The sequence below is a fragment of the Lepidochelys olivacea genome (assembly GCF_965140295.1).
Source record: "Lepidochelys olivacea isolate rLepOli2 genome assembly, chromosome: 1".
Lineage (NCBI taxonomy): Eukaryota > Metazoa > Chordata > Testudines > Cheloniidae > Lepidochelys > Lepidochelys olivacea.
The window spans coordinates 303,359,472-303,381,569 of NC_140411.1; the positions used below are offsets into that span (position 1 = coordinate 303,359,472).

The 22,098-nt window shown below is 40.4% G+C and overlaps 1 protein-coding gene across 4 annotated transcripts in view; it reads right to left on the reverse strand.

Annotated features, from left to right (window-relative positions):
* Positions 1-22,098, reverse strand: part of DOCK4 (dedicator of cytokinesis 4) — a 420,789-nt gene that overhangs the window by 79,470 nt on the left and 319,221 nt on the right. For all 4 annotated transcript variants that reach the window (XM_084616809.1, XM_084616807.1, XM_084616808.1 and 1 more), the window contains exon 27: positions 11,036-11,130. In XM_084616809.1, the coding sequence (XP_084472935.1) occupies positions 11,036-11,130 (95 nt within the window). The remainder of the gene's footprint in view (positions 1-11,035; positions 11,131-22,098) is intronic.

Below are 22,098 nucleotides of genomic sequence, written 5' to 3' on the forward strand. Positions count from 1 at the left end.
TTCAATTTTACATTATTCTGATGACACTCACAAGTACCCACTTGCATCCACTTTCAAGTACAACTTCTGATTCTCAGTTGGTGCTCTATTATTTCAAAATGAAATGCAAGTACAGAAATCCTCAACAGAGAAAACCTTCCTTCGCATGGAAAAAAATTACATTCTTGCAGACCCATGTATATATATTTATACACATACATGCTACAAAATTAGAACTGTGGAGAAGTATTTCATATATTTGTGTAAGCCATATTGTTATATTACAAAACATACTTTTATGAAGAATTTATTGTACATCTCTCGGATTACAGCACCATAGCCTATGTGAGCTAGCAGGATAATCTTAAGTGGCCATAATGAAGAAACTAATGCTAATTTGACACGTTCCTTTCTTGCATATCATCATGGCATTCTGGAATGTGCTGTCCAGATCCGTAAGGGGTTGTTTCAACACTTGCCATGCAGTATTGAGTGCTTTACATTGCTTTTGCTGATGTAACTCCCAGCTTGCCTTTTGTGCTGTTTACTCGTCTTTACTCTTCCCTTTGTTCTATTTCCCTTGCCCAAAATAATCAAACAAAAATTAATATAACTGTAACCTTTTTTTGACTGTTCCCAGCCTTTCACTTGAGAATCACTTAAAACTACTCAGAAGCGTAAAGCTCAGTTAAAATAGCCAGCTGTGTGTAAATCCTGTCAACTACCGCAGTATCACTCTTTGGGGAGCAATCCAGACCAGTGAGGGGTTGTGTCTCCGCTTAACCTTAAGTGCCTCACAATGATTTGCTACTGTTGCTTTCTGCCTGGGACACTCTCAGTCAGCAACAAGCATGTAAGTCACACCCTGAGTGTCTGTGTACTATGCAGCCAGCCCTGGATCAGCAACTCTGACCCCAGCAGTCTGTCCACAGTCCCACATTCCCACTCTGGCTTCCACCGGCCTTGGTTACAACCAGCAAGGTGACTCCAACACACTTCCAGTCCCAAACTCCCTAAACCATGTTCCCTCAAGTGTTCAGCTCCCTCTTAGACCATTCAGAGAAATAATAAGGTTCATTTACTCTGCTAAACACACAAAATGTACAGCTTACCACTTTAATTGGAGTTACCTAACACTTTAATTCAAGAACAGCATTATTGGTTTAAATTAAAAGTAAAACAAGTTTATTAACAAAAGAAAATAGGATTTTAAGTGAGATCAATTTAAAAAATGCTTTCTAGTGACTAAACACTTAACCTAGCAAGATACAGACTTTCTTGAAGATGGTTTTTTTCACCCACAATCTTCCAGAAAAATGGATGAGCTCCGCCCTCTCAGTCAGAATCTCGCCCAGAAGCCAAAAGTGCTCGTTCTTTTGTCTTCTTAAATGGAAGAGATAACTTGGGTTTCTCTGACCCTTTCTTTTATAGTCCAGTGAACCTTTGAAATGGATTTTTCAAGCTGTGAGGAAGGCGACATGGAGTCTGATAGCGAAAGAAGCTTTATACCGTTCTTTTCCCCAACTGGTGTTTTCCCAAATGTAAATTGTTCTGTTTCTTTCAATTTTCTCCCCCTGCTGTCTTGATCTTCCTGTTTATTGTGTATATGTAAATTGAGGTAAACCCACATTCCTCTGTTTAGGACAGACCTATTTAACACCTTTACCTAGGCAAGGCCATCTGGTCTTGAACATGTTCTTGTAATATCATTCAGGAGGAAATCATAACTTTACGTATAATGTTGCTACATACATTTTACCGTGATATTGTTGACCAGTGAATTAGTTTTTAAATGATATTTACATGGCATATTCTGTACACAGATTATCACAATTGTGTCTAGTGTGTGAATACCTGGGTTCTTTGGGTCATGTATATATTCTGCTTTCATTAATGAAAAGAAGGTTTTGTAAAGGCATTACAGTCCTTGCCATATTAAGTTCAGAGTAAACCAAGAGAGTCTTCTAAAAGTTAATGTGTACAGTTGTCAAATGATATATCTGGGATCTTAATATACATAAAAAACAGAATATACCAAAGCTTGTTTCACAGAGCACCTGCTTAACTAAAAATATGAACTTCCATTGCCATATTTCGTAAGTCCTGAAGACATACTAAAAAATAGCCCATTGGGTTTTAAGAGACAGATGCCTAGCATTTCTAACATTTAGGAAACTGCTGAAAGAACCCACATTGGTTAATAACATATAGACAAATGAGACTTCTGCAAATTAACTAATCTTTTAAATGAAAGCGACTTGTTTAGCAGGAGTGGAAAGATGAATACACAATTATATCATACTATACCTGAATATTATTTAAATATCAAATCTCTGCTTAACGTGTAACAGAAACCTCACTTTATTGTCAAGAAATATTGTCCTTCACCGCTAATGAAACATGACAGTTCTGGAATTCAGGCAAGACTGTTCAATGCCCTGGAAAGATGCCAACCAGCTGAATCATCCAGACAAGGGAAATTATTCTAACCTAAGGATTATTTAATTAAATGAATAATACTGTGTTATTTCTAGTTTTTGACAGACACTACAAACTTGCCATCTATTAACATCATTCATATAGTATGGCATTCATGTCGCAGAATTTTGGATTCCTCTGTGGAAGTAGATAACACATTTAGGAGTCCTTCAACCACATGGTCTTCCATTGCAGTTTATGATTAGAAGCATTGCTAAAATGGCACTTAGTTTCAGTTAACTTAGGTAGTAAACAGATGATATACTGAAGAATAGAAACATGAAGATAATATTTTCCATTATGAAGAATAAAACACACTTGTAATAGCAACATTCTTGCCAATAATGCTTAGGAGCTATAAGTGATTACCCTGTTTTGTTGCATATATAATTATGGAGTTTTGATTTATCTATTATAGATTAATGTCTGAGTAGTTATATAAATTATACAGAACAAGACAGTATCAAATGAGAGCTTTTATTGTATCCCATTGTTTAGTCATTAGAAGTGACAGACATAAGAGACAAGATCTTTTCCATGTCCCCATTTCTGTCCCATGACATTTGAAAAATATTTATTTCTCCTATTTTTATATTATTTCTCTTTTTGTTTGCAACTTTCTCAGTTTCTTAAATTTTGAAAGAGTTCACTCATATTTTGTGTCACCTATTCTCAAAGTTAAAATATGTCAGCAATTCTGGTGGTGCACATTTGGCAATTTTGCAAAGCTAATCAGTGACATTCGTCAGTGATGGATATTCAAGCACTAAGAATTGTAGTAGCTGTCATAAAAAGGATGCTTGATCATAAATCATCATCTTTGGCTCTGAACACTCCTCCCTAAGCCTCTCTGTTTTTGATTTATAGCAGACAGCATCCAACTAAAGATGACCTTATCTGAAAATACACATCAGATGCCACATTATTACTGACAAGATCGTGAAAAAAGAAAAATCCTACAGGAGCCAGGGCAGTAAAATAATAATATATCCCAATATGGCTCCTTCAGCATCCGAAGACCCAAGAAGCTTTTAATTAATAGAAGTTCTGCATGTGTAAAGAGGAAAAAATAAGTGAAAGACATATATTTGTAATGTGCTATAGCTTCTCTATGTGTACACCTCTCCCCCAGTCTCAGACAATGTGAGAAAATACTAGATACAGTTTAATCTTCCTCTTCCTGAAAATACTAGATACAGTTCAGACTTGACTCTGGGGACAGGAGGGTGAGAAGACAGGACTCCCACCTGTCCCCAGTGGTGATCTGACTGCTGCTGAGGGAGTATCTCTAGGCTATATCTTCCCCGGGTGCTGTTCCTTTTCTCTCCCCCTTTACCTTCCCCCCTCCCACCACAAGCATACATAGCTGAGGTAAGGCCTATCTAGCCTTGGTGCTGCAGCTGCTCCAACTATAATTTCTGTCTGATTGAACTAGGAAGTGCCCCTTCCTCAAGTGATCCTAAGTCCCAATTGCTCTTCCCTAGGAAGTTTATAGTCTGGAGCTTTTCTGACCGTGAACACATTCCTTATGTATTGTGCTGTCCTGGATGTATTACTTAACCTGACGGATTGCTATCCATTGTTAGGATTTGGGGTCCAGTTGTGGCTGATTCTCCCATCACTTGGGCTTCCGATCACCACAAACTGAGGGACTGAATCACTCTGGAGGGTGCCTTCATTTTTCAGGCCCTTTAAGGGTATGTCTACAGCACACTTAGACATACCTGATCGAGATACTTGCTAAAAGGGGCAAGCTCATGCCATTGTGGCCATCTAGGACCTAGAGTACATTCTCCAGCAGGTAGCCTGTACCACTGCATATGCTACCACAGCTACACTGCTAATTTTAGCGACATGACTTGATCAAAGGTAACTCGGGCATGCCCGTAAGTACTGCAGACACACTCCCCAAATGTAAACATGCCCTAAGAGGAAACTGAAGTTTTCTCACCCCCATGGAATAATGAGACCAGAAGACCTACAAGCTAAAGATGGATAAAATGACACTCAGAGTCACAATAAGTGTCTGAAGTGAGAGATGAGTGAATCTTGTTGAATCCTTCCTGGAGAAGGAAAATAGAATCTTTGTACTCTAGAACCATGTAGAGTTTCCGGGCTTGTTGCTTAAGGTTTTTCCCTCTGTTTCCAAGTTTTCCTAAAGTCTCTCTGGAGGAGGAGGAATTAGAAAAGATGGCAAATTCTATTTAGTTTTGGACAAGTGATATTTGCCTTGGAGTTAGCCAGAGAAAGAGAACGAGCAGGTTGTCTCGTGACAGCGGCCACCACCTTCCTCTCTATTGCTTTCAACATGTTTGGGGAAAGAACCTCTTGTGACTCAGACCCTTGGTGCCAACTCACAGAGGGCATGCACAGGGTTTTACATGTACCCCCTAAGTCGGATACATGAATGTAAAGTGGCATGTAAGGTTCCTAGCAAGAGCTAGTAGCCCACTGGTCATCATAACCATTGTAGAATGTATGTACATATAATATGTAAGGAGTTATCTATCTATACTAAATTTTTTTTAAGGTCTTGGAGTTAAGGCAGATCACTAGGAGGTGACATATCTCAGGCATGTTCCTTTCAGGCATGTGAGGGATCCTGAAGAAATGTTAAGATTTTATTTCATATATAATCATTTCATTACAATACTTCTACTTGCTACTACATCAGTCTCTTTGCTTGTTAAATAAACTTATACGCGACTTCACTCTGAACCTATCATATCTCAGACATGTTCCTTTCAGGCAAGAGGTAATAGACATTGTCCAAGCAGTTGTGTATCGTATGCTGTCATAAATATAAAGGGAAGGGTAAACCCCTTTGAAATCCCTCCTGGCCAGGGGAAAGCTCCTCTCACCTGTAAAGGGTTAAGAAGCTAAAGGTAACCTCGCTGGCACCTGACCAAAATGACCAATGAGGAGACAAGATACTTTCAAAAGCTGGGAGGAGGGAGAGAAACAAAGGGTCTGTGTCCGTCTGTAGTCGTCTTGGCCAGGGACAGAACAGGAATGGAGTCTTAGAACTTTTAGTAAGTAATCTAGCTAGGTATGTGTTAGATTATGATTTCTTTAAATGGCTGAGAAAAGAATTGTGCTGAATAGAATAACTATTTCTGTCTGTGTATCTTTTTGTAACTTAAAGTTTTGCCTAGAGGGGTTCTCTATGTTTTTGAATCTAATTACCCTGTAAGATATCTACCATCCTGATTTTACAGGGGGGATTTCTTTATTTCTATTTACTTCTATTTTTTATTAAAAGTCTTCTTGTAAAACACTGAATGCTTTTTCGTTGTTCTCAGATCCAAGGGTTTGGGTCTGTGGTCACCTATGCAAATTGGTGAGGCTTTTTATCCAACATTTCCCAGGAAAGGGGGGGTGCAAGTGTTGGGAGGATTGTTCATTGTTCTTAAGATCCAAGGGTCTGGGTCTGTAGTCACCTAGGCAAATTGGTGAGGCTTTTTACCAAACCTTGTCCAGGAAGTGGGGTGCAAGGTTTTGGGAAGTATTTTGGGGGGAAGGACGCGTCCAAACAGCTCTTCCCCAGTAACCAGTATTAGTTTGGTGGTGGTAGCGGCCAGTCCAAGGATAACGGGTGTAATATTTTGTACCTTGGGGAAGTTTTGACCTAAGCTGGTAAAGATAAGCTTAGGAGGTTTTTCATGCAGGTCCCCACATCTGTACCCTAGAGTTCAGAGTGGGGGAGGAACCTTGACATATGCCATACAAGGTATCCTATTTGCACATTAGCCAGAGCCTATATAAAAGACTGCAAAATCTACAAGAGAGAAAACTGAAAGGAATAAACAATACAGCACAGGTGTGTCCTGTATATGAATAAAGACAAAGGACTGGACTGGTATATCTTGGGGGGGCAAAGAAACACACAGAGTCCTTCACCTGGGAATGCAAACTGACAGCATACATGTCTCATGAGAGGGGGATCACAGCCAACCTGGCTGCAAAGTGGTACAAGGATTTTTGGTGAGCATTACTTTACACGGCATCAGAGTATACAGTTAACTAAGCTTAGGATCCTGAAGAAATGTTAAGATTTTATTTCATATATAATCATTTCATTACAATACTTCTACTTGCTACTACATCAGTCTCTTTGCTTATTAAATAAACATACGCGACTTCACTCTGAACCTATCAAAGTGCTGTGTGTTGAGGGGAGAGGTATCTGAGGTGAAACTGGTAAGCTGAGGTAGACTATTTCTTTAGAAACAGCAGATCTGTGAATTCTGCAAATGTCCAGTGGACCACAGGCTGGATGCTCCAGAGAGGCACTCAGGGCTTGAGGGTGCGAGTGTGCCAACAGCTAACTTGCAGAGTGACAGCGAGGGCTGTAGCCTACAGTGGAGTGGTTAGGTTGCCTGGGGCCAGTGAAGTTGGGGACCTGACCCATGAGAGGCTTCCTCACGCTAAGGCGAGGTGGCAGTGAGGAGCCTCACAACTCTAGATTCCCCTGGGAAGCACCACAGCTTCTCACCTGCTTCTCCAGTTTTGGGTTATCAGGATCCAAAACCAAGAGTTTCCCTTCTTCAGGGGAGGAACCACAGTTTGTGGAAGGAAAATTAGGCTCTGGAATGCTTTTAAGCTTTAGTCAGGTGGGTTGGGGGATAGTGGTTTGTTTTTTTGGGGCAATTGGGTTACTTTTCCCTCTGGTGGAGATGGTCATCATTGATGAAGAACCAGCCTCTTTTCTTGTCTGATATTCCCTTTTATGTCTTAGCCTCTTGGCACCACTCTCCAGCCAATATGTAATTGGCAAAGTACAAGGGAACATCCCTTAGAGAGCCCAGATTTTCCTTCTGGAAAGAAGGGAGTCAGAAAAGATGCCAGATTTCTCAATGATTATGCTCTTAAGAACCTGGGCTAGGATCTTGTAGTCCTTCCCATTAGAGGTGAATTGGAATAATGAGTTCAAGAAGAGTCCTTGATCAGTGATAACAGCTGGGTTTGCTGAACTACAGGAGCTAAAGAGGATTGCCCCCACAACTCCAGAGGCATCTCTGTAGTGATCTCATTGACTGTGTGGTGATGTTAGAGCCTTAGAATGTCACCCAACCGCTCAGTACCTTCCCCGACTCAGGAAGGTGCTCAGGCTGTGAGCAATTGTGGCTCAGCTACTCTTCTGTGGCTCCTTGCAGGAAGAGAAGTTCTTAGCTTTGGGATTTCCATGGGACCCTGCTCTGCATGACTAAGAAATGGAGAGGAGTTCAGCAGGTGGTTCCAATTAGGAAACCAATACATCTGGGGCTTTTTAACCTAAGCCAGAACAGAGAGCGGGGGCTCACTGCTGCCCTTGAAAGCAGGTATAAAAGATAGGATTGCAATGGATAGGGTTGGAATGCTGAATCTCCACTTTGATTGCCCTGTCAGAGGCACAACAGTGTAAAAGGCCTGGGGAACATCCCCCCAGTTTCACAGACAAACCAGAGCTGCCTCTGGTATTTATAGTGAGAGAGGTGCAGGCCAAAATTACCAGAATGGTGGAAGGTCATGATCCAGAAACCCCTTTATACAGGAATATTTTTCTCTTCACAAATCGCCACATGATATAGCATCAAAGTGAATTTTTATCTCCCTTATTCTCCCTCATTGCATCAATTCCTAGCATAAGCTATTATCATCATTCCAGTATCTATCTTATTTCATGATGGAGCTGGGCACACGGTTCCCACCTAGGCAGTCATCAATGGCATGATGTGAATTCAGTAACAGCAATGCTTGGTGGTAACTAGGATAATGGTGGGGCCAATAGCCTCCCTGCAGAGCTGAAAGACTTCACCTTTAGCTGATCTGATCACCGCCAGCCTGGGGAATGAATGTCAAGGTCACTCCTAAATCTCAGTCTTCTACATGTCAGCTGTTGCCAAGCCATCTGCCAACCCAGCTGTTTCTGAAATATGTAACACTTTCTTATACTATGTTCTCGTTTTGAAGGTTCTTCTGTTTTTCTCTCTTTCATGTTTCTCGATTTATTTCCTCAGCATGATTACTCAGATCTACGTTCTCCCTTTCAGACTCATCTTTCTTATATCTCACGAAGAAATAAATGATCACATCCGTTCCTTGCTTATTAGCATTTCTCACTGGAATTTAAATTCAGCAAGATGAGGAGAATTAAATCAGGTGAGAAAAATAAGTGAGGGAAAATGTTTGTCTCCTAAATCACTAGAAAGCTTGACAAATGCTTACACACAGACACATAGTCATTGGACACCAAATATTGCTGAATTGAGCCATAATAGGCAGGGACTGTGTGATGCTCTGTACCCTGGGGGAACACCCAGCACCCCCTTGTTCATCCTTGTAAAATGATTGTGTGGGATCCAATGCAAAGTTTGTTATGTTGGGTGTCTTTGGAAGGCTCATGATGCACTGAACATGGTTGTTATAGTGATGTTATAGTAATTGTTACAGTAATGTTATAGGTTATAATTTCATGTACATAGTTATGAGGCTGAAAATGTATCCTCATGGCTTAAAGCAAACCCAGGCAAAAACTCTCCAAGAATAGAGAGGCAGTTCACACCTCAACAGGGCAGGTATGGGACAAACCCAGCCCAGCCTCACAGAAACAAAGGATGCTGGTCTACGCAGCAACAAAAGCATCTGTTAGGGGTAGTCTACACTGGCAACACTAAAGCGCTGCCACAGCAGTGCTTTAACGTGGCTTGTGGGGTCGCAGCACAGCACTGGGAGAGAGCTCTCCCGGTGCTCTAAAAAAAACCACCTCCACAAGGGGCATAGCTACCAGTGCTAGTGCACTGTTTACACTGGTGCTTTGCAGCGCTGAAACTTGCTGCACTCAGGGGTGTGCTTTTTCGTACCCCGAGCGAGAAAGTTGCAGCGCTGTAAATTGCCAGTGTAGACAAGCCCTTAGACCCTTCCTTTGGTCAGTTTGGAACTGCGATGAGGTAATGATCACCTGACTCTGAAGGGGGTGGCAAAGCCAAGAGGGAAGAAAGGACATGATAAAAGGGAAAGACATTTGCCATGCTTTCTCTTTCTCTCACCTACATCTACAGACGTCACACCAAGTGACTGAAGCACTGATCAAAGGGGAGAGCCTGGCTGAAGAGCAACCAGCCAGCCTGTGGTGAGAAGCATCTAAGTTTGTAAGGACACTAAAAGTGTTCAGATCAGCTTAGAATGCATTTTGCTTTTATTTCATTTGACCAAATCTGATTTGTTATGCTTTGATTTATAATCACTTAAAATCTATCTTTATAGTTAATAAATCTGTTTGTTTATTCTACCTGAAGCAGTGCGTTTCGTTTAAAGCGTGTCAGAGACTCCCCTTGGGAGAACAAGCCTGGTACATATCAATTTCTTTGTTAAACTGACGAACACATATAAGCTTGCAGCATCCAGTGGGCATAACTGGACACTGCAAGATGGAGGTTCCTAGGGTTCTGTCTGGGACCAGAGATATTGGCTAGTGTCATTTGGTTGCACAATCCAAGGAGCAGCTTACATGCCAGGGGCTGTGTGTGAACAGCCCAGCAGTGGGGGTTCTCACAGCAGAGCAGAGTAAGGCTGGCTCCCAGAGTCGAGGATTGAAGTGACCTAGCAGATCACTGGTCCAGATAACACCAGAGGGGAATGTCACAGACTGCTATAATGAGTTTGTACAGCATCACTGGAGCCTACAGGCACTGTCACAATACAAATAAGTAACAATAACAATAATAATGACAGGTTTCAGAGTAGCAGCCCTGTTAGTCTGTCTTCGCAAAAAGAAAAGGAGGACTTGTGGCACCTTAGAGACTAACCAATTTATTTGAGCATAAGCTTTCGTGAGCTCCAGCTCACTTCACAGGATGCAATGGTTTAGTTCCTGTCAGGTGTCACCCTTGGGATTATAACAAAATGTTTTGCTGTTTAGTGATCTTGGTGAAATTAGTTTGGTGGTTTCAGTCCAGCTGCCAGTGATCAGTATCCAAATCAGAAAAACTGGCATGCTGTTGTCAGTCTCTTAGGTGCAAGAACAGAATAAGCAAAGAGGTGGCTTCATTTCAGTCTTTGAGGCATATTAGCAGGGCAGTGGATGGAAGCCTATGCTATGACCGCTGTACCTGTACCTGTTTTGTGAACAGAGAAGATCAATTTGGGCACTTTCACAAGTCCTAATTTTTTAAAAATGTTCTTGCAACAGTTTGATTTCCTTTTGGGAACAAGCAGATCTGAATCATTACCAACTTATTATTTTAATAAACAGTTATTTAGATGAAGTTCTGTAATAATTTGTCATTTGCAACTTGGAAAAGAAAGATAGTAATTATTAACAACTGCCTTTCTGTAAACATATTTAAGAGGGCTCCATGTTATAAAGAGCTGATTAAAATTCATTATCAGCAGTATAAAGGATACTAGTTAGGTCATGAATTTGTTATGTGACAATTAATTAACTGAAAGGATCAGGAGAATTATAAAAATATTTTGTGCTCATCGAATATTGTAAATGGAAAGATTTAAAGGAAATTTTGCATATTTATTATATATAGCACACAAGTATATTCACTCCTCCTGAACATTAATTATACTGTATTTAAAAATGTCTTACTTGTTTGCAACCAAACGCATCACAGTCCAGTCTTTTGGAAACATCTCAGGTCGTATGAGTATTCGAAACACAGTAAAAATTTGCAGCAGGAAATCCTAGGGAAGGAAGAGAGGAAACTTCACTCTATCTTTTTGTTAAAAAAAAAGAAAAGGAAAAATGAACTCCAGAAATATTTTCATAACCACGATAAAAGTAATTACAAAGAACAGAACCACAAACATATTGTGACACTTGTTTCCAGGAGTACTTCTTTTCCACACTTTTTAATTGCTTCCCAAGGAAATGTCAATAGATTGTTAACTCACTTTTCCTAAAAATAGGGAAATTGATTTAATGTGTTATTTGAGTGACAGTGACATACAGAAGGGGGAAATTGCAAAGATACTCCAAGTTTTCCACACATACATTTCTACAGAAGTGTTTCCAAGAGCACTTTGCAAGCCAAACCAACATTTCCCAAGTATTACAGAGATCTTAATGTCTCCATGATCATGTCCAGTTTTCATCACTCCTAAAATGTATAAGAGAATCTCCACTTTATGCAGCAGGAGGTCAGAAACAGAGGGGGACACTTATAGGACTGGGCAATAGTGATGAGTAGGCCAGAGACTTTTAACCCCAGCTATCTTGCTTTAGGCAGGTCACTAACCTCTCTGCCTCATTCTTTTCATTTGTAAAAATAGCTAATGTTTGTAAACTGCTTTGAGGATACAAAGCACCATTTCTGAGCTAAGTAATCTCAAATAATTTAAATCAGTGAGATAAATGAAATGACAAAATTAAACAGCCACTGTAGAGAGTCTTTCAAATCTTTATAAATAAAAAATTCCTGGACAGGGCGTTACTTCCAATGGCCCATTCTTCTTTTGTTTAACACTGTCCGTATTTTTCTAATAAGCAAAGTGAGCATCACATCATGAAAAATGTGATGCGAGGGATATTATTGGCTGAACAGAATCAATGCAGTACATGACTTTGAGACAATAGTATTTGATTCTGCCTATCTCAACTGTATTGAATTAGCTCCCTATATGCAGATACAGGCTCAGGATATCCAACAGTTCTGAATGCCCAGATGTACATTTCAAACACAATATTTACTGAACTGTCGGTGATGGACATTGTCTGAAGCTGAGATGGTTCCTGAGAGAAGCACTGTAAAGGGGAGTACAGCAGCTAAGGATGACATTCAAGATGCCAGTGCACAAAAATCTGACAGCAGATTACACTGACCAGACTTTCCCCCCCCACAGCAGCATGCTGAAAAAATCTCTGTGTTTATGGTATGGAGGGCATCATCTGTCATGGATACCAGGCTAGCTGCATAGCTGTCCCTTCTTGGGGTCTCTCTGAATGAATCCCTCAAAGAGGTCAGGCCTTGGACCTTTAGCTCTCTGAATTTATCCACTCTCAGGCCTGGTCTACACTGGGGGTGGGGGTGGGAGGGATATGGATCTAAGTTACACAACTTCAGTTATATGAATAATGTAGCTGAAGTCGACTTACTTAGATCTACTCACTGCGGTGTCCTCACTGCGGTGAGTCGACTGCTGACACTCCCCTGTCGACTCCACCTGCGCCTCTCACTCTGGTGGCGTACTGGAGTCGATGGGAGAGTGCTCGGGGGTCTAGACTAGACTAGACTAGATACGATAAACCGACCGCCGCTGGATCGATCGGCCCCTCTGATCCGACGGGTAGTATAGACGTACCCTCAGAGTAGGACCTTGGCTATAGCTTCTTGATACTAATCATATCTAATTCAGCAAATCCAACTGGGGATGGGCCCTGCCAGGGTTTCTCTTTGGGATCCTGTGATAGCATATGTTTGCAGTGAGACAGAAATGTCTTCTTCAGAACAAAACCTAATTTATTTTGACCAAAAGACACACAACGCTTAGGAAACTATATTTACAATGACAGAGACCTGTATGCATATTCTCCTCCCTAAACTTAGCCTCTCTGCATAGAGAGAGAGAGATCAAGGGGTCTGGCTTATTCCCCATCTCTGAATTGGGAGAAACAGCCTGTACTGCTTGCAGCCTTTTCCCTCTGTCTGTATCTTGGTCAGATTGGCAGCCTTTTCACTGGTACATCCTGGCCAGTCTCTCAGATCATCCAAAAAATCCTTTCCTTTTCTAGGGTCTTTGAGGAGCTAGGTTTCCTGATGCCAGGCTTAGCCTTGGGAAGAGTAAAGATGGATTGAGCTAGCTAGGTGAATTTTCCCACCAATTGGTGGGCCAGCCATTGTTATCTTAATTCCTTTGAAGCTGTGTATGTGAGGCTGACTTATCCATTTCACTGTTTTACTTTCCTGCCAGCTTCTGTAACCACCTCTTTACAGCCTTCTTTGATATTGCTGTCTGTATTCACTCATACACCATGGAAAACAAAGTCACACATAACATAATATAGATATTTTCCTAGTTTGTTGCACCATTTCTGACCAAAATTTGTTCAATGCAGCTTTTTCCTCTCTAAATATGTTTAAGTTAACAACAAAAATCCCACCCTAAAACAAACAAACAAATCAAAAACAAAACATAAAAGCCACACAAGCCTTGGATTTCAAGGGGTCTTAAAATAACAACACATTTAGATACCTTGATTACAATCTGGGTAAACTACACCAGAACAATTATTTTCTAAACTGAATAATTTTAACAGAAATAACAAGAATATTGCAAATCTGTTTCATAAACCCAGTGACAAATTATATTAAAACAAAAAATGCATTTGAGGTGCCCGATACAGTAATTAAAGTTGTAAATTTGCAGATATATATATGCGCAAATATATACATATTTATATGTAAAGCACAACTGCAAATGTCCAAAAAACCTTAATTACTGGGCACCTTAAATGCACTTTTAAAATTTAATATATACATATAAAGCCAGAATAATTCATAGCTAAAAGTGGGAAAAAGGTGAAGCAAGGGGAGAGGAGTAGGAGTAGAGAAACATTTTCCAAAACTGAGCTTTTTGTAATATTTGCCGATAGATTGTAATGTCTTCAAGAGAGTAAATAATCCATAGATAATTTTTATTTTATTTTATTTCTTAGAAATCATACAGTGTTTGGTTTTAATTTTTGTTTAGGTTTTTTTATTTTGGTAACACATTTACTCGAGGATCCATTACAGTTTTGTGGGCAAAGGGACAGGTACATGTATACATTTAGTTACAGTTCAGCTATTGGTGTTTTACTGTCTGGGGCACTAGTTTGCTAGAATCCATCCATATGTCAGCACTACTCCTCCCCAAATACTTAGTGCCAAGCAGTTTAACTCTATAATCACTTTAAAATAAATTCCATAGCACATTTTTTGTCAGAATTATGCCTCCAGGAGACATAGGATAGAAAAGTATGATGGAATTGCTCATTTCTGTTTCATGGTCCCTATATTCCAAAATCCTTATGAGGCATTACTAACAGGTACTACTCACTGCAAATCAATTTCATAATCTAGAATTCCAAATACACTTGCTTTTCCATAAGCTATTGTCTCACACAGCTGTACCAGCCCCAGTGAACACATCATAATGATTCAGGAACAGATTTTAACATTTAAAAAGCATTTCAGCTGGCAGTATAACTGCAGTAACATTTGGTTGGTTGGAGTATAGTTATAATTAATGTCTCGTATATCTCAGATTTTAATTGGCAGCATGGGAGTAGTTTCTTCTTTTTCTATGCTCCAGGCAACCAAACACTGTCTCTTAATAATCCTATCTGAAATTTATATAAACTCTTCCATATTTTACTGCAAGATTCAAGCCACTTCACAAATGTGACATTTTGTGCTATTTCTTCCAGCAGGAATATTCTTTTGTGCCAACAAATGGAATATGTGTACTATTGTGATTCAGTGCAAGGCACAGCCTTTTGAAATAGTGAAGGTCGTTTGTTGATTTCTTCACAAGTGCCTTTGAGCTTTGGTCCATATAGTCTTCTTACACGTAAAAAACCTCCCCGAACTAGGGAAGCACAGAACTCAAAGCCTACAGGCTAAAGGGATAAATTGGCTTTAAACCACTTTTGCACCCTTCCAATCATGGGCTATTTTAGGGGCTAGAGCATGGCTGTCCTATAGGCCACAATGCTACATCCTGCATCCCTATCCTTGACATGCCACTCCTTCCCCCAGTCCAGTCCTCTCCACTTGGGCTTGTGATGGGGTACTTGGAAGGCAATCCGAGAACTGTCTTCCACAGTGCCTGTGCTGGGGAGAATCCTCCCCAGACTGCAGTTGGGACTTTTAAGATGCCTTTTTATCACTCCAGTCCTCTTACCCATTGTGTGAAGGGCCAGAGCAATGATGAAGATCTCACCCATAGTCTGTAAAATTACTATCCTGTCCTCCTTCAAATCTCTCCTGTATACCCACTCTGTCACTTTGTCCATGGTAAACTATGAATTGATAAAGGTTAGGTAGACGGCCAGCAGGGACTTCTGAGCTGTGCACATAGCTGGCTTGCTTGTATTGATGTTTCCTATTCCTCCTCCTCTTTCCCACTCCTTCCTAGTTTTTGTAATTCCCACTGTTCCATTTCATCTTAAATTAGATTTGAGCTCTTTGGGGCAGGGACTGTCCTTCCACAATAGTTCTCTGAACCGGACTGGTGCCCCTACACATTATTATAAAATATATACATTAAAAGTTATATACAATTAGTTTGTACTTACTGGTGTCCCTCCTCCCTGCCCCCCCAAAAGAGAAAGAAAGCAGTAGCTCTGATACTATAAAATTATACTGAAAGGTAAACAAAAAGACATACATAATCTTAATTACATAGACTTGAAAGCGATGCTGCCAAATGAAATTGAGTCAGTTTCAAAAACTGAGTTAAATGGAGTTTCAAGTGCTAAATTTCTGTCCCTGAATCCTTTGTCATTTTCTTTCTTGTCATTTTACAGCCCTCATTTCCGTTCAAAAGATATTTTTTCTTTTCCCTTTTGCAAGGTGAAAGAATCACAAACAATTTGGTGCACTGACCAAAATGAAACAATAACTATATTCAAAGCACTGTCATGTACACAAAATAAACTAAAGAAATGTAGGAAATATTTGTCTATATACACATCTCTTTCAGTTACAACAATCTGAGGTATTATTTCTAGCTGCATTAGATAAAAAAATTAGATACAAATGTTACTTTTAAATTGATTTTTCCTTTAAAATATCTTGGATGTTACGTAGTAATTAATGAACTGTGCGGAGAGTCTTTAATAGAGTTAGGTGAATATTGTAAACAAAATTTTGTACCATTAAAAATAAAATTCCACTTTGATAATACCAGCAACACCTTTAGTTCCCTTTTCACAATTGTTCACATATGTGAATTTTTGTTTGCACAAGCATTTTTGAAAAGAGAAAATGTCATAAATACTGTGCAAACATATTCATTCAAATGTTCATACTGCAAGTGTTCATATGGTCACCTTGAAAATCAGTAGTTTAGGTGACTAATCATTCAGCACAAATAGCAAATTACAGGGACAGAATACTGAAAGCAATATTCACAGTGAGAGCAATACAAAGTCTAGAATATGTTTACATAAGCCATTTACAAACTCTCAAACCCTCTAGGTTTTCAAATTACCTTAGGAGAGCACACTGCTCAAATACCTGGCCAAGGTGCTAATGAGCTGGTACCAAAATGCAATCATCTGATGTCTACTATCATTGATGTCTTGGCCAAGCCACCCACTCTGCACAAAATACATCAGAGTGACTGTGTAAGTCTCCAGTTGTTATGAAAGAACTGGACTGGACGTAACCCGCATCCATCTTGTGCACTTACCCACCATAAGCTGGAAGTGAGACCACCACATAGCAAGAAAGAATTTGGCCTTGCTTCGGCAGACAAAGACATCTCCACAGCTGTGGTGTTACTAACAAGGACAGCTGACCTTGGTCTGGGTGCCTGTGTTTGCAAGTTTCTTGTAAGCTGCTTTGCTGATAAGTAAAAATTATGAGTTCTTTGCTGCTGTTAGGGAAATTGTTGGCTTATTACAAGTTGTTTTGAGTTATGTGCTTTGTTTGGAGAAACCTACAAGGAGTTTAATTAGTGTGTGCACTTTGGAGAAGCCTCGGATAAGCTTAGACTTTCTACAAGCAAGACGACACTGACATTTATCTCCCCAGCAGCGAGGAAGAAGGCTGGCCACTGGAAACCTGCTGTTGCCACTCACCACCACTTCAGACTTTGAGTAGCTATATTCTGAGGTGCTCTAGACTATTGCTGTTTTAGATGTGTGCTTAAATAAAAACAAGGATTTTTGGGTGGAAGCACTCTTGTGTGCACCAATGATTTATCAGACACAAGTGCTGTGTCCCCCACTGCTTTATTTCTGGACACTGCCTGGAAAATAGAGAATAGTTACTATAGCTTTGAGTTCAGATAACCCTGGCTATCAGCAACATAGCAGAGAAATGTCATCAGGTGATAGGTGCTTTTACTTTTTAAAACTTGATTTCATGTTGATGCTGTCTTTTTTTTTTAAACACTACAAACAGCATATCATGAACATTCAGTGGCCAAAATAAAACAAACATAAGAATACAGAGGTAAGTGGCATGATGTAGTTTAGATGGGTATTGGCCTAAAGCATACTTAAGACAAACAAAATGATTAACATATCAAATGAGAGAGAAAGAGAGAAGATTAACACAAAATACTGATTCCTATCTGCACTTTTTCCTTTGAGTTATAAACTTCTTGTGTTGCATTTGTCATAGTCAAGTGAAATGATTAAAAAAAAACAAAAAAACTTGTGGGGTTATTTCAATTTCAGAGGTGCAGGTATGCCGCTCATGTGTACTGAACATATTCTCAGTGAAATCAGCAGCAAAGCTTGCATTGACTTTGATGGGAGTAGGGTCCATCTCGTGGAGAGTAAAAGATGCTCGAGATAAGTTCCTGGGACCTGTTCACTTTGAGGACTGACATAGCTGACTATGGCTGCTTTCTAAATGTCTCTGTATAATAACAGGGGAGTGGGAGTTAGGGAGTGGTTGGGAATACAAATGTGTTTCAAACCAAGAACTAAACACCACTCAAACAATAATCCTAGACATTTTCAATTTTGCATTCCTGAAGCATGAATAAACTCAAAACCATTTTGCCCGGTAAGTACTTATAAACTATACATTTCCATATTTCATGCAGACTCAAAACCTCTGGAAATAAACTCCTAAAACTAAATCCTCATTGGAATCAGCAACAAAAAACAGTGCCTTAAAATTAAGTAGGAATATAAACCTTAACAAAATTCTTACCCAACTTAGTTGCCCAATTCTACACAACATACATTAATTACCACCTTGGACTAATTACAGCTACTATAGTAGGTGAAAATTTGAATTAAATCAAGAAATGTAATACAGATTACCGCTCACAGAAAATATCTCAGTATAAGAAAGCAACATCTTTCTCAACCAATTCATCCCAGAGATGATCTCTCAACATCATCTTATTTGTTCTACAAATATAACATGGAACAGAGAAAACTTCATCCAGACATCTCTAACTGTAAACAAAATACATTTTGATAAACTTTAATCTCAGTCTTGACTGTGCCCATTAAAGAATACATAGTACTTTTCACAAGAATGCGGTGCATTATTTGGGACCTCCAGCACCTGGCCCTGATTGTTAAAGCAGTCCCACAGTCCTGCATTGCAACTGCAAAGTCCCTGGCAGGCTGATGTCCCTTACCGAAGGACTGGAGGTTCTTGAGATTGGACATGAGATTCTGAGGCCCTTGGCCCAACCATGAGCATTTGACTTCCCTCTGCCCACAGCATCCTAAGAGATGGAGTCTCCCACAAGAGGAAACCAAGCAATCGTAGAGTGGTGTGGAACTACTACTCACAGAATGCACCATACTGTCACCACCACCACTCTCATCTGCCTTCTCCTTTGTTCCTCCCCTGCTTAGTAGTCTCCGCACAAAGCCCTGCTCAAAAAGTGTTGGTTCATCAGGGGACCCTGAGACACACCATTGCAAAGGGGGACAAGGACATCTCCCAGGGAACAGATACTGTGAAATATACTGTCATAAATATAAAGGGAAGGGTAAACACCTTTAAAATCCCTCCTGGCCAGAGGAAAAACCCTTTCACCTGTAAAGGGTTAAGAAGCTAGGATAACCTCGCTGGCACCTGACCAAAATGACCAATGAGGAGACAACATACTTTCAAAAGCTGGGCGGAGGGAGAAACAAAGCCTCTCTGTCTGTCTGTCTGTGTGATGCTTTTGCCGGGGACAGAACAGGAATGGAGTCTTAGAACTTAGTAAGTAATCTAGCCAGATATGCGTTAGATTCTGATTCCTTTAAATGGCTGAGAAAATAAGCTGTGCTGAATGGAATGGATATTCCTGTTTTTGTGTCTTTTTGTAACTTAAGGTTTTGCCTAGAGGGATTCTCTATGTTTTGAATCTAATTACCCTGTACAGTATTTACCATCCTGATTTTACAGAGATGATTCTTTTTACTTTTTCTTCTATTAAAATTCTTCTTTTAAGAAACTGAATGCTTTTTCATTGTTCTTAAGATCCAAGGGTTTGGGTCTGTGGCCACCTATGCAAATTGGTGAGGATTTTTTATCAAACCTTCCCCAGGAAAAGGGGTGTAACGTTTGGGAGGATTTTGGGGGGAAAGATGTTTCCAAACACACTCTTTCCTAGTAATATACCATTTAGACGTTTGATAGTGGCAGCGAAAGTCCAAGGGCAAAAGGTAAAATAGTTTGTACCTTGGGGAAGTTTTAACCTAAGCTGGTAAAAGTAAGTTTAGGTGGTTTTCATGCAGGTCCCCACATCTGTATCCTAGAGTTCAGAGTGGGGAAGGAACCCTGACATATACACTGCATTCTATACGCCTCACCTCAGGGAAGACAGACAGAGTAATATACTGTGTGTGTTACACCCTTCACACCCCCACTAGGCAGTAGATGATGAGCAACAGAATACCCCTGCCATCTGCCGGGCAATAGTAATTGAGTAATTTGTGTGTGTGTACTCTGCAGAGAGTTCCCTTCCTTCTCATGCTCCAGAAACAACCAAGCGATATATTGTGTGCAACATTCCTCTCAAAGCATCTATTCCTTGTGACCTTTTATTTTATTGTAAATAATGGCTTTCTACTTAATGTATGCTTTAGTTCACAGAATCATTATTTAGTTTCATTATAATATGTTCCAGGCCTTTTGTATAGGTGTACATTTTTTAAAAAAAATTAAGGAATAAAAAATGTTATGTCCCTCATTCTCTCTCATATTTCATGGTGAGCTGTCCCTCATTTTGAGGGTTACTGCCTTTCTTTTCAGAGTCTGGGGGTTGACCAGTATGATGGAATGTTAGAACTGACACTTAAGGGATCCCAACTATTATAGCACCATGTAGTAACTAGTGCATACAGAAACAGTATGACTTTTCAAAATTTACTAGATTTAGACTCTAAGATATTGTAAATGAAATTACTGGTAAAATGCTATCGAAAGTTTAGTGAACTCTCTGGCGGTTATTCACCATTACGGCAGATTCACCATTTCAGTACAGAACTGAAGTCCTCCAAGTAGGAACATATACTAACTTCAAGAAGGCTCACTAGTGGACCCCCCACGGCTGCACAGCGAGTGAGTGGTCGAAGAGTGGATGTGTAAGAACACTCCACACTCTTTGCGTGCCACAAATTGGGGCTCCTCACCAGTTCCACATGGTCCAGAATGGAGGTGTTTGGGGTGTGGCAAATAAGTCCACAATAATGCGGATCCAATTGATAGAAGCTCCTATGTAGGGGGGTTCCAGTTCCTGTTCCACTCCATGGCCTGGATTAGGCAAACACAGAAAGGATGCAAGGATGCCACATACTCTGCCCCTAAATTCTGTCCTCAGTTGATGGTATTCTTTTGATGACTTGATGCAAAGAGTTGTTAAATGTATCCTTTTCCTTGGGGCTTGATTTGAGTGTTGGTGCATAAGCACTAATGATGTTCACAAAGCTGATGGTCGTCTGGAAGTTCAAGTGAGATGATATGCTCTGACTTTCCAATGGGTGTTTTTAGGAGCTTTACCCAATTGTTTCTCACAGTGAAACTGACACCATGCAGATGATTTTCTTCACTGCTTTTACCTTGTCAAAAGAAGGTATAATTGGCCTCTTGGACAGAACTAGCATCTCCAAGTCTTGTTTCCTGGAGTGCTTCAATGTCAACATTGAGTTTGTACAGCACAGTACAGCAGTATAGTCTATCAAAGCTAACTTCTGCATGCTACTTTTGTATTGTAGGTCGTGACTGTCTGTCAATCCTGGACACATGGTCCTGACATTCCAGCTTCCAAGCTGGGAAGTTCTTGGTTTTTTATTTTTGCCAGGTGCAAGATTTTGGTCTGCCTTTCAATTTTTGGTCTAGTCCCATGCGCTCCATGAGGCAGACATACCATGCTGGGTCAGCACCTAGCTGTCTGGGAGCTGGTCATCTTTGTGTGGGCGGGGCTGACCAATGGAACGCAGTAATTCTTCCCACCATCAAAGGTGATCTGTGGAGCCCTCCTCTACGCCAATCAAGTGAGAGTTTATAACCTGTAACTGCCACCTTCTGTGTTGTGTCCATGCTGCCAGAAAGGATGGAGTATCCTCTCCATGTGATGTGGCTGCAATAGCCTGGCTGCTTTGCCCATGTATCAGTGTCCCCCTCTCGACTTCATTGGTTTGTACCAAAGGAATGATGGGAGTTGATATATTTGGAACCAGCTACGCTGCAGGAGATCTTCCCTCTCCCAGTGCAAAGGAGATCTTCCCTATGCCCTCCTTTTGGGGCTCCACTCCTCGATTGGTTATCAGACACAGCTGAAGGGCCCAATCTATCCTGTGTGGATGTGGTTGGCAAAAACACTGAGTGAATTTGCTCATCTGCCTTTTGTACATCGCCTTTGTGGACCTAACCAAAGCATTCGACACAGTCAGCAGAGTAGGTCTATTTGCAATACTAGATTCCCACCAACCCTGTTAAGTCTTATAAGTTCATTCAACAGCATGAGATCAACTGTCCA